Below are 12,010 nucleotides of genomic sequence, written 5' to 3' on the forward strand. Positions count from 1 at the left end.
AAATGCCAAAATTCCATTTGCCTTCCTTATTACCTGCTGTACCTGCATACTAACTTTCAGCGATTCACGCACGAGGACACCCAGATCCCTCTGCACTAAAGCATTCTGAAGTTTCTCTCCATTTAAATAATAAGTCGCCTTTTTATTCTTCCGACCAAAATAGATAACCTCACACTTATCCGCATTCAACTCCATCTGCCAAATTTTGGTCCATTCACCTAAACTGTCCATATCCATTTGTAAATTTCTTATTTTTCATTACAACTTACTTTCCCACCTATTTTGTTGTCCTGAAAATTTAGCTATAGTACCTTCTATCCCTGAATCCAATTAATTCATTAATATAGATTGTAAATAATTGGGGCCCAAGGACCGAACCCTGTGGCACCCCACTAGTTACAGCTTGCCATCTAGAAAAAGACCCATTTATCCTGACTTCCTGCTTTCTGTTGGTAAGCCAATCCTCTATCCAAGCTAATATATTACCCCTAACTCTGTGTGATCTTATCTTGTGTATTAATCTTTTGTGCGGCACCTTATCAAAGGCCTTCTGGAAGTCCAGATATACTACATCTACAGGATCCCCGTTATCCACTTTGTCACATCTTCAAAGAGCTCTAGCAAATTTGTCAAACACGATTTACTCTTCATAAAACCATGCTTACTCCGAAGGATTGCATTTTGACTTTTCAAATGCCCCATTATTACTTCCTTAATAATGGATTCCAACAATTGCTGAAATTGGGCCTGAACCTGAGTCTGCTCCAGATGAGGTGTTTGTCTCCGTGCTGGTGGAGGGTGTAGGTAAGCACTGTGACGGGTCTTCCAGGCTGCTTATTTCCAGCTCTTCAATGGAGGAGGTGGCCTCTTGGCAGGAGGTGAGGATGTGGGTGGAGGTGAGGGACTGGGTGGCTGAGGGTGTTGGTCGGTTGGCAGAGCTTCCTATGAAACAAAATTGGGATAATTAGTGCAAGGCAGAAAATTCAAAATTAGGAGAGTCAGCAGTTGCATTGAGAGAGGGAATGATGTGGAAGATCCTCACGTGGGGGTTTGCTGCCAACCTCACCATCGCTGCTGGCACGGTCCATGTCCTCAACAGTCAGTGTGATGGCACGCTCCTCAAAGTGAGTGAGGGGCCTAATGTGGGCCACTCCACCCCCGGTTTGGGACCTCTCATTGCTGTTGTCAGCCAGTTTCTCCTGCATGAAAACACATGTAGAGAGTGTGAGCAGGATGCATGGTGCTGCAAGGAATTTTGTGTGGTGAGTGGCACCATGGATGAGATGAGAACGTGAGCTCCAGAGCACATGAACCTGATGGAGATGTGAGGGTATGTGTGAGAGTCAGTGGTGTTTTCCCTTGAGGTGTGAGATCCCTGTGGATGTGTGATGTGAGTTGAGTGTTGAGAAGAGTGACTTACTCAGGCGGAACAGATTCATTCTCTTCTACATTTATCCTCTTCCTGGACTGGATGGCTGTCCTCTTTTGCAAGGCATTGGTACTAACCACCAATGCCACCACCTCCCATGCTGGATTGGTGACCTTGCTTGCTGGTCTTCGCCCGGAGCAGGGGTAAAGGACATCGCAGTGGGCCTCCACTGCATCCAAAAGGCGCTTGAGGGAGGTGTCGCTCAATTTGGGGGCAGCATGTTTCCTGTCTTTGGCAGCCTTCAGTTCCCAGCAGCTTCCTACCCTTGAAGAGTGCAAGCCCTGTGCAGAGGTGGCCTTTAAATATGATGCCCTGAAGGCCTGAGGTGATGGCGGGGTGGGCAAATCAGAGGCCGCCCTGCTAGCAACCCAGTGTATTTCTTGGGAATGAACTATTAATGAGATAGGACACGCCAGGAATGGGATGATATGGCATGAAAAGCCACCATTGTGGCCGGTGGGTAAAACATCCTTTTTGCTGCCCGCTACTGCACTTAGTGCAATTCTGGAATGATTCTGCCCCATGAAGACAGGTAAGGAACAACAGTTTGTCAACCTCTTTCCTTCAATGTTCACAACAATACACTTCGAGTAAGTAAAAGAACTTGAAGGCAGAGCACTGTTTAGGGAACAGACCTTATTTGTATATAGTCTAGGAATTTCACCCAGTTGTATTGAAAGAGTAGCTTTCAGTTTCTCTATCTTTGAGCTCTCCAAAGAACTTTTTAAAAGCCATACTCCTTTATACACTTTATTTTACCCACATCCTTGACACAGGTAAGAATTCATGATGTATCGGTTCCTGAATCCTTCGAAAAGTCTCTTTACATAAGTAGTCATTGTTTACTTCAAAGATACCTCTCATAAACAAGACTATCTGACTTTTTTAATTGTTTGTGACTCCTTTGATGAGTCATTTTATTAAGAGCTCATCTTTCTATACTATAGTTAATGGATCCTACTGCTATGTTCAGTATGTTGGTCACCAAAGTTGCACTTTAATCATGCATGGTTGATGTTCCCGTCACTTATTTCCTTGTACAAGCATTTCTCATCGATAATACTTAGATGTTAAAAGCACCCCACGGATCCTTGAAAAGCCTGTTGGTTCAAGATACAAGAGTGTTCAATTATCAACCCTTAACTCCCCAAGATGTCCAACATATTCTCTGGGGTGTCCAACAGTCTCTTTAAATAATTTCATATACCCTGTAGATGTGTCCATGTATTAATATGCCTGCTAGCAAGAGAGCACCAATGCAACTGCCTTCCTTCTTGACAGAAGCTCCTCTTCTTTCCCAAAATCCAAGAATGCCATAAAAATGCTCAAAAGAATTATCCATGCTTACTGCAAATGAAATCACAAGTTTCAGTAATGTTATAGGAAAGGGATTGAGGAAGATAGTTGTAGCGATGCAAAGCAGCAAACATCAGCAGATATAAAAACAAAAAGTGCTAGAAAAACTCAGCTTTAAAAAAACAGCTTTACATGCAGTAAGAAACAGGCACATCATTAAGTTAGAAATTTCCAAAGCTCTGAACAGCAAATTCCAGGAGCCCTTGTTTTATATGGGTGCACGAGTAGGTGGAAAAATTAGCGTCTTTGGTTTATGACTGTTAGAATTTGATTGAGCTTTCAATTGATTTTTTTTCACGGCTTCCAGAAAATTGAAAAATGTTTATAAGCATTGATTTTGGCAACTCTCAAATCCTGTATTCAAGCTATTGGCTGGATTCAGTGAGGTGTGCTCTCTGAATCAGTGAAGTATTCACATCACTGAGTCAACTCTGTATTTCTGCTACTTGGTACTTTTCATCAAAAAGCAACATTTTCTTGCTTTCTGCTTGTGTCTACTAGTGAACTGCAGAAGACCCTTATTGTTTTATTATCACAGAACATTATATAACAACTGAGATAAACTGGAACTTGCTGCCTACGAAGGTGGAAGGGGAGATGATCAATGATTTCAAAAGAAAATTAGATGGGCACTTGAGCGAAATAAACTAGCAGGGCTATAGGGATAGACTGTTGTAAATAGACATTGACTGTTGTAAAAACCCATCTGGTTCACTAATGTCCCTTTAGGGGAAGAAATCTGCCATCCTTACCTGGTCTGACCTACATGTGGCTCCAGATCCAAGCAATGTGGTTGATTCTTAACTTTTTAAAATTCACTCCTAGGATGTGGGCGGCACTAGCTAGGCCAGCATTTATTGCCCATCCCTAGTTGCCCTCGATAAGGCAGTGGTGAGCTGCCTTCTTGAACCGCTGCAGACCATGTGGTGTAGGTACATCCACAGTGCTGTTAGGGAGGGAGTTTAAGGATTTTGACCCAGTGACAGTGAAGGAACGGCGATATATTTCCAAGTCAGGATGGTGAGTGGCTTGGAGGGAAACTTCCGGGTGGTGGTGTTCTCACCTGTCTGCTGCCCTCTGAAATGGCCTAGCAAGCCACTCAGTTCAAGGGAAATTGGGGATGGTAACAAATGCTGCCTTGCCAGCGCTGCCCACGTCCCATGAAAAAATAAACAGTGGGGAATGGGACTGACTGGATTGCTGAACCAAGAGACGACATGGACTTGATGCATCACATGGCCCCCTCCTGTGCCGTAATAATAACGCTGACTCAATGACGTGTAACAAAATTAGAATGAAGGATAGACAATGTTAAAGTATTGGTGCACAAGGGTCAGCTTGAAGAAAAAGGGAAGTATTTCTCGACTGTCAAGCCTTAACTGCAATCACAACTGACTTAATAGAGTTAGATGCAACATGGAGAAGCAAGTATGTTCATTATTGGTTTTGATTTTGTTCCTCAATGTCAGTAAGTGTTAACTTTATTTCACTCCTTCCTAAAAATCCTATGAGTTTGATAGTGAAATATTTATCCATTTGAACTATTGCTTTTGTCCCAGTATTTTCAGTGATATCAAATTTCAATTCCATCCACTAATGGGCTATATTATATGCCTGGAGGTGTTATTTTTCGTTGTCTGGAAGGAGATATATCTGAAAATGCAGATCATGTAATGACTCCTGAGATAAAACAAGGTGGTGTAATGCTGCATTACAGAGTCTAGCAGGTGCCAGATTTTTTATCAGTCTATACAGATTGAGTTAATGTTAGCTAAGTCAGGCATTGGGACACAATGATTGACCTCGGTATTTCTTGGATAGGGAGGGGGAAATCTATCAGCGTTCTGACTCCTTTAAGTCTATATTAGGTGTGAAAGGAATTGGGCTTAGCTGTGATGACCTAAATACTAAATAACCTGTTGACATTTTGTCTGAGCTCATACTTGAATGATCACTTTGGCAATGCCCTGTTAGGTGGAAGGTCTTGTGATAGCATACTACAACAGAAGTCAGCACCATTATTATTTTTACATTGTGTGTTTATTCCACTGTCAGTAATAACAATGCAGTATTTCTAGGGTATTGGTGTGGAATTTTCTCTTCATTTGAAGACAGTTTGTCTTATTGAACAATATCTTGATTCTTGCATTCAGTGCACCTTAATGAGGTGCAGACTAGTTAGTTAGCAAAGCTATTCTGCCTGAAATAAATGGAATACTTAAGATGCTTTAAGCAACAACATTGAATATAGGTAAAGTTTATCCCTTTTTGGCCAATGTGAGCAACTGATCATTCTAACTGTGGCGGGGACAGTATAGGATGCTCAGTGTTTACGTGGAGCTGGAGCTGTATACATTAGTGAGAGGTTAGAAGGACTGATGTAGAAAGCATGAGATTTGCCTTTGGGAGTCCACATTGGGGTCAACAACATAGCAATATATTGAAGCACTCAAAGATATAAATGTGAGGATCATTTCCAAAAATAATGTTAAATAATGTACAATAATATTTTTGGTAAAGTTCTTGCATTTGGTAAAGGAGATGTTTACCCAAAATATAGAGAATGCAAACTGATGGCTGGTAAACTTATGAAAAATTAATGAGTCTTATTTTCATAAATAATTGGCTGGTTTTATGATAAGCTGGACTGCTATAAGGGACTCATTTTGCACCATAACACTTCGATGGAGCTTAGAGACAGCTATTGAAAATTGTAATCTCACCTCAAACAAATGTAAAATTGTCATCCGTCGTCACTGTATTCAACTGTCTTTTAAATGGCACCAAGATTTTTGCCTTCTGGAAGTTCATTTGCTGCAGAAGGAGGTTTGGAAGGAAACTGGAAATGTACTGGAAAGTGAATATTCGGCAAGTGATAGATTTGAGCAAAGGAACTCTGAGAAATACTGATCTCACAATCAGTACTGTGCAACCATGGAAGCCGAAAAGAAGGAAATCTATTTTAAGCTGCATATACACAAAGATTAGAAAGATTTGTAATAAGATGTCTGAACTTTAGGTTGTTGTAGTAGTAGGTTATTGTATGACAGGAATACTAGAAACAAGTCTACTCCCTGAAAACGCAACATCTTATGATTCTCTGGAAAAAGAGGATAGGAATGGAAATGGTGCAGCCCTATATTTTAAAAATGCATTGGAGGCTAGGAATTCTTACACTACAACAGGGACTACACTTAATAATGCACTTCATTGGCTGTAAAGCAATTTGGAATGTCCTGAGGCTGGATAGACACTATATAAATGTAAGTTTTGGAAAAGTAGTATAAAGAAAACTATCTAACAAACTACTCTGGCTAAATGTTTTTAATGGAAGAAGTGTACAAGTAACATTAGGGGCTTGAATTAACTGTCACACAAGTGCAAGGAAGAGGACAGTTTATTTATAGGGAGGTAAGAAGGTTATGTGAAAATCAGAAGGTTGCATTATTGGGATTTTCACAAACCCAATATAAATTGTTAATGCCAGAATGCTTTAGAATCAGAGTTACTAAATATGACGCAGAACAGTTTCATCACTTGGTACATTCGGGAAGGTACAGCACCCTTTCCTTGATGCATTCACTAAGAAGACACTGAGTAACATAACTTACATTGTCAAAGATAATCAGAATCGATTACTGAATTTGATATCAGTGAGATGGAAGCTAAGTGAACAATTTTCCAGAATTGTATTTATCCAAAAAAGAGAGAGAGATGTGATTTGTGATGTACTGACTAAAAGGATAATTAAGACTTCCAAAAAAGATAGTGGAGACAACCTTACAATCAGTTCAGAGGATAAGGGATAAGAAGAGGATTGTCGAATTTCCTGAATAAATGACCATATACCCAGCTTCTTTCAAATTTACCTTCTTATTTTCTGGATTAGATTTAGTTTGTGTGGCAGCAGATTATGTTTCCATAACTGAGATCAATGGTCAGAAGTGTTTTGATTGCAAAAATAGTGATGCATCACATTTCCTTCCAGTTGTCCCAGTGCTTCAACACATGCATTAGGCGTACAAAGTAGGAAGGTTCCAAGTTCATTTGTGCTCTGCGCTCTGAATGTGACCATATGCTTTTAAAATTAGCAAAAGCAAAATGCTGCTATTGTTTCAGTTCCTATTTGCTATCCAGTACATCTGCCAAATTGCATGTGGATGAAGACGGAATTGGGTTTGTCCGTTACACCCCATGGTTACTTTCATTTAAAGGGCAATTTGAAGGATGATTTTAACCTTGGACGGATAAACTACCTGCTGTTATTGATTGTGGGAGGGTGGGAAATTGGTAAACTACCTGCTGTTATTGATTGTGGGAGGGTGGGAAATTGGTTAGGAGAGATGCAATTCCCAGAGGGGGATTCATTGACAGACTAACAGCAGGCCAGAGTCTTTTCCTCTGTTCTCACAATGAATACCACTGCTCCTGGTTTATTTGTAATAAAGAGTGCATCTGTAACTCACTTGATGCATTTGTACATGACTGAATGGTCAGCATTTCTGATAACTTCCGGGGCAGCCTGAATTAGCCTTAGCATAAACATTCAGGGCATCGGTAGTCTTTATTTGTGCAATGGCACAGATGACCTGCAGGTCAGGCTCTACATGTGACATAACTCATTGATGAATTTCTTGTGAATTACAGCCTTAGCAAATGCTATTGCTGGGGCAGGTGCAAGTTGAAGTGCTATGGTTTGCAGGTAGTAGGGGTGAGTGCCAGCTGCCTCCTATGCTGGCTAACTTGCCTGAATTCCTTCCTACTCCTTGTTCTCTTTGTCCAACTCCAAAAGGAAGTATTCCTAAAGGAACAAAGGAAATCCTCAGTGATAAAAGCTGAGAAGCTAAAAATTGAAACCCCATAGCAAAGGACACAGTTCCTCACTCTAGCAGTAGCAGGTTTGGGTAAATCACAAAAATTCAAAATTGGATTAGAAATTAAAATAAGGCCTTTTTCCAGTGCCAGTTATAATCCTCTAAATTTATTTTTGCATTTATGTCGCTGTCAAGTAACATGGATGGGGTTTTTTTATCGCTGTACCTCATATTGGGCAAAAAAAAAGTAGTAAAGTGGGATCATTTTGACATTTGTGATTATATAATTTGTGTATTATTTCCCTTCCACTTGTCCAACTCTGGGCATACACTTCCTATTGCCACCTTCACTCTGGCAGGAAATCATCATGAATGGCATTATTTTCAGGCTACCACCAACCCCAGAACCACCAGAAAAACAGAGAAAGCAGCATGGAGAATGTAACATTAATAAGGAAGAAATATACAGTAATACATTTTTCACAAAATCGTAGAATTGTTACAGTGCAGAAGGAGGCCATTCAACCCATCATGTCTGCACTAGCTCCCCAAATGAGCAAATTCCTTAGAGCCATTTTCCTGCCTTCTCCCGTAACCCTGCACGTCTTCCCTTTCAGGTAGCATTCAAAAGGGAATTAGACTGTTTCAATTGAACCGGCCTCCACCACAACCTTGGGCAGTGCATTCCAGACCATAATCACTCAATGTGTGAAAATGTTTTTTCTCAAATTGCTCTTGCTTCTTTTGTCAGTTGTTTTAAACCCGTGTCCACTCATTCTCAATCCTTTTATAAGTGGGAACAGTTGCTCTCTTTTTACTCTCTCTAGACCCCTCATGATTTTGAATACCTCTATCAAACCTCCTCTCAGCTTTCTTTTCACCAATCTCTCGTCATAACTGCAATTCCTCATCCCTGCTTATAAAAATGTGTAAAGATTGGCTTCAGTTATTTTCTTCACCAACTGGCTTTCTAGAATATAATATAGATGACTGCACTGGGGTTACCTTGTGTTAAATATTTTCCCATATTATAGAGAAAAATAATATATTAAACCAAATACTGATGTGACTAAAAAAAAAATTGATTCATTCCCTGCATGAAGACTCATATATTAGGTACCCATTCTGCTAGTCTACTCTGATATCACTAATTGAGACTGTCTTTTTCTTTGTCCAGCCCAAAATAGCTTCATTGGTTGCTGTACAGCTGATCTGCAGCTGCAAAAACTACACTACGAGCTGTGTGTTCCTCCAGACTTTCTCCCTAAGTGGATCACAGAGTCTATCATTTAATATCCTCTGTTTATTTGTTTTACAGCGGACTCATTTACACTGACTGTTCCTGAGGAGGTGACAGGGCAGTTGAGAAAATCAATCACCATTCCTTGTACCTATCGTCCAGCTCCCCTGTACATTGAGGTAGAAGTCGTTTGGTACATTAATACACACACAGTTATTATTCGAAGAAATGAATTTGGTGTTAATATTCCCCGTTTCAACAATCGGGACAGAGTCACCATTAAGCATGATCCTGGATCTGGTGATGTTTCACTTACTCTGAAAAATCTGGCGTATAGTGATCGAGGAACCTATACTTGTGAAGTAAAATGGCGAACTAAGTATGGATTAAATCAAAGAAAAAACAATGCACATGTCAATTTAATAGTGCTAAGAGGTAAGTTTTTTTCAACTTGATTATTTCACTTTCTATAACCAATGATTAGACACAAGGACCAAAATAATTGCTGAAAAAAATGTGATCTTGCATGCTAGAATTTAAGCTTAGAGAATCATTTTTTTTCAATAGATTCACAGCAGTTCCCATAGCATTATTTACAATTAATCTCACCTTTACTGAACTGCATAATATGTGGGTTAATGATTACCTGTGTACAAGCTTGCCTACTGGATTCCACACAGTTCAATCAGTTTGGATTAGAATGTTTTAAACTCAAAGACAGACTGACATAATTTATACTTATTTACAATTAATTATAGGTGTGAAACAAAATACTAAACTATATGAAGCATAAATATAATGGATTAATTATCCTTCATAAGAGCTCCTGAATATAAAAAAAAATCTTTTGAAAAAGAAAGCTTGGGCAACCACTAAAACAAGTTTAGTAGCTTGATTTTCTTACATCCTGTTTAGTATTGGCATAGTACAAACTTCCCTCAAGCAGGGAGTTAAAATTAATCCTCTGTCTACTTAGTAACAGAAATGATAATTTCTGTAATACTTTTTTGGACTTCAGACACTTTGGCTTTTCCCCTGATCATTTAACAACACCCAGAGATATAAAAGCCATAGTTAATATATTGATTCGATACATCTACAAATAAAGTTTGATTGAAATCACACTGCAAGGGAAAAGAGAGGGCACCTCAATATAGGCAAGTAAAATATTTCATTTCTCTTCCAAGGCCATACAGACAGGCTTTGGCAATTGGAGGGGTAGCCCCGCCAATGGTGGTGTCAGGGCTGTGGGGTGATCATTACCACCAAGGGCCCCTTCTTTAGGTTCTAAAGCCTCAGGAAACAAAATCCCACCCCTCCTCCAATCCCCCAGCCAGGAAGCCACTGGGAGGCTGCCTTGCTGCAGCTGTTGGACTCTCCATGTGGCGGTGCAAGTTCCAATGCTGATGAAATGCCTGTTGTCTGGTAAAATACCCACCAATAGGCCTACTTATTGGCAATGGCCGAGCTTCTGCAGTTCCATCTGGGAATATCTCATGGCAGTGGGAACACATCAGGCTTTCTTATAGTTGCCTTTTGCTGCCATTTTACCATCCCTCCCACCTCCCAGTCTGTCTCCAAAGCACTGAGGAAATCTCGGCCAGTGTTTTGTCGAGAGCAGAAGATGCTAGAGATTAACAGCTGTTAAGCAAATACAGAGCCAGAGAAAAGGGTTGGGTATGGGAAAGGAACAGAAGGGAGCGGTCTGACGAGATCAAGTGCAGGAGGCATTAAATGACAAAAGTTCAACTTTAAAGTGACCTGATTTAATCCAGTTTGATCCTGTCAGATTCAGTTTGTACCTTTTTTAAGGTATACTCTCAATTAGAAGACTAAATAGTTGCAGGGTACAATCATCACTTCAGCAACTAGGATCAGTCAGCTGTCTAATATAGCTCAAAGTTCAGAGCAGATTTTATATACACATCCCCATCAGGATCTACTGCAAGCACTAGTGCTGGATGCACTTTGAGGTGATGTATTAAGTGTGTCACTCAAGTATGTTACGTAGTTAAATAAATGTTGCTGCAGGATATTGGTTCCAAGTAATACTAAAGACAGAAAATTACTGCTGGTTACTTTAATGAATGAATGCTGAATGTCTTTACGTGACATTCCTCTGTTCTTCTTTCACTGAGGGAGAGGATTATCACACAGTTTGCTTCTTGCTAAAATAGTAACAGAATGCCATGCAAGCATGTAAACTAATATCACCAATCCAAATTTCTACCCTCAAGTGTTAAGAATTACTGAAACTTTAGAGTTGTGTTTTAATACTTATTATACTTTGCTGCATGAATCTTTACATATATTAACTCTTAGTTTCATTTTCATATATAAAAATACATCCTGCATCTAACATTTTTATTATATTCCCCAGCTTTACCTTCAACTAGAGCTCCGGCTAGTGTGGCCCCTGTGGTTCTTCCTACGGATGGTAAGATTGCTATTCTATTTCCGTCAACCTATGTAGCATGATTTTGCTTTTCAAAATATATTGTTACGGGCGTTTTTCTTTTTGAAAAAGGGAGAATAGCATGGCTAACTCCCAACCCTAGATCCTCAATAGTGTTGTGAAGGACCTTTCAGATGGCAGATGAAGGCCAGAGTCTACAGAGAAAGATTTCCTTTGAAAGAGAGTCCAGAATGGCAACTGGAGACTCAGATGCTTTTGCATCCCATAATTCTTGGTATAAAATTAAGGATATTAATATTGCGCTGTAATATTTTACTTAATTAGAGTTTACAACTCTAAATTGCCTGAAAAGCCAGTTAAGGATTCCTACTGTTTGGTCCAAAATTGGTGGATGGTGAACCTGAAACACATCATGCTTAGTGGACAAGAATCCTACGCTGTCAATACAACAGATTCAGCAATCAATACCTCAAGGATTAAAATTGATCTGTAGTGAAAATGAAACAAATGGCCATTTTCATTGCTGTCAATAATTCAATTTTTTTATACTGTTGCCCTCCTTTCGTTTGATTATAGATAAATTGAAAGGCCAGTGATTAACTGAGCAAAAATGTAAAGTTATATAAGTAAGCAGCTCCAAACAATGTTTTAAGATTAAGGTAGATGTACAACAATGACAAATGAGGGTTCATATTTGCAATAGTTTTGAAAGACTGTGATGCTTTCAGGCATTTGATAGATGCCATTTCACTCTA

General features: G+C 39.6%; 1 protein-coding gene across 2 annotated transcripts in view; it reads left to right on the forward strand.

Annotated features, from left to right (window-relative positions):
* Positions 1-4,112: 4,112 nt before the first annotated feature.
* Positions 4,113-12,010, forward strand: part of LOC121281797 — a 29,906-nt gene continuing 22,008 nt past the window's right edge. Inside the window, exons 1-3 of one of the 2 annotated variants that reach the window (XM_041194791.1) lie at positions 4,113-4,213; positions 8,918-9,274; positions 11,220-11,276. In XM_041194791.1, the coding sequence (XP_041050725.1) occupies positions 4,195-4,213; positions 8,918-9,274; positions 11,220-11,276 (433 nt within the window). In that variant the 5' untranslated portion in view covers positions 4,113-4,194. Of the gene's footprint in view, positions 4,254-8,917; positions 9,275-11,219; positions 11,277-12,010 lie in introns of both variants that reach the window. The other variant, XM_041194790.1, reaches the window with a different exon arrangement.

This window comes from Carcharodon carcharias, chromosome 9 (assembly GCF_017639515.1).
Source record: "Carcharodon carcharias isolate sCarCar2 chromosome 9, sCarCar2.pri, whole genome shotgun sequence".
NCBI lineage: Eukaryota > Metazoa > Chordata > Chondrichthyes > Lamniformes > Lamnidae > Carcharodon > Carcharodon carcharias.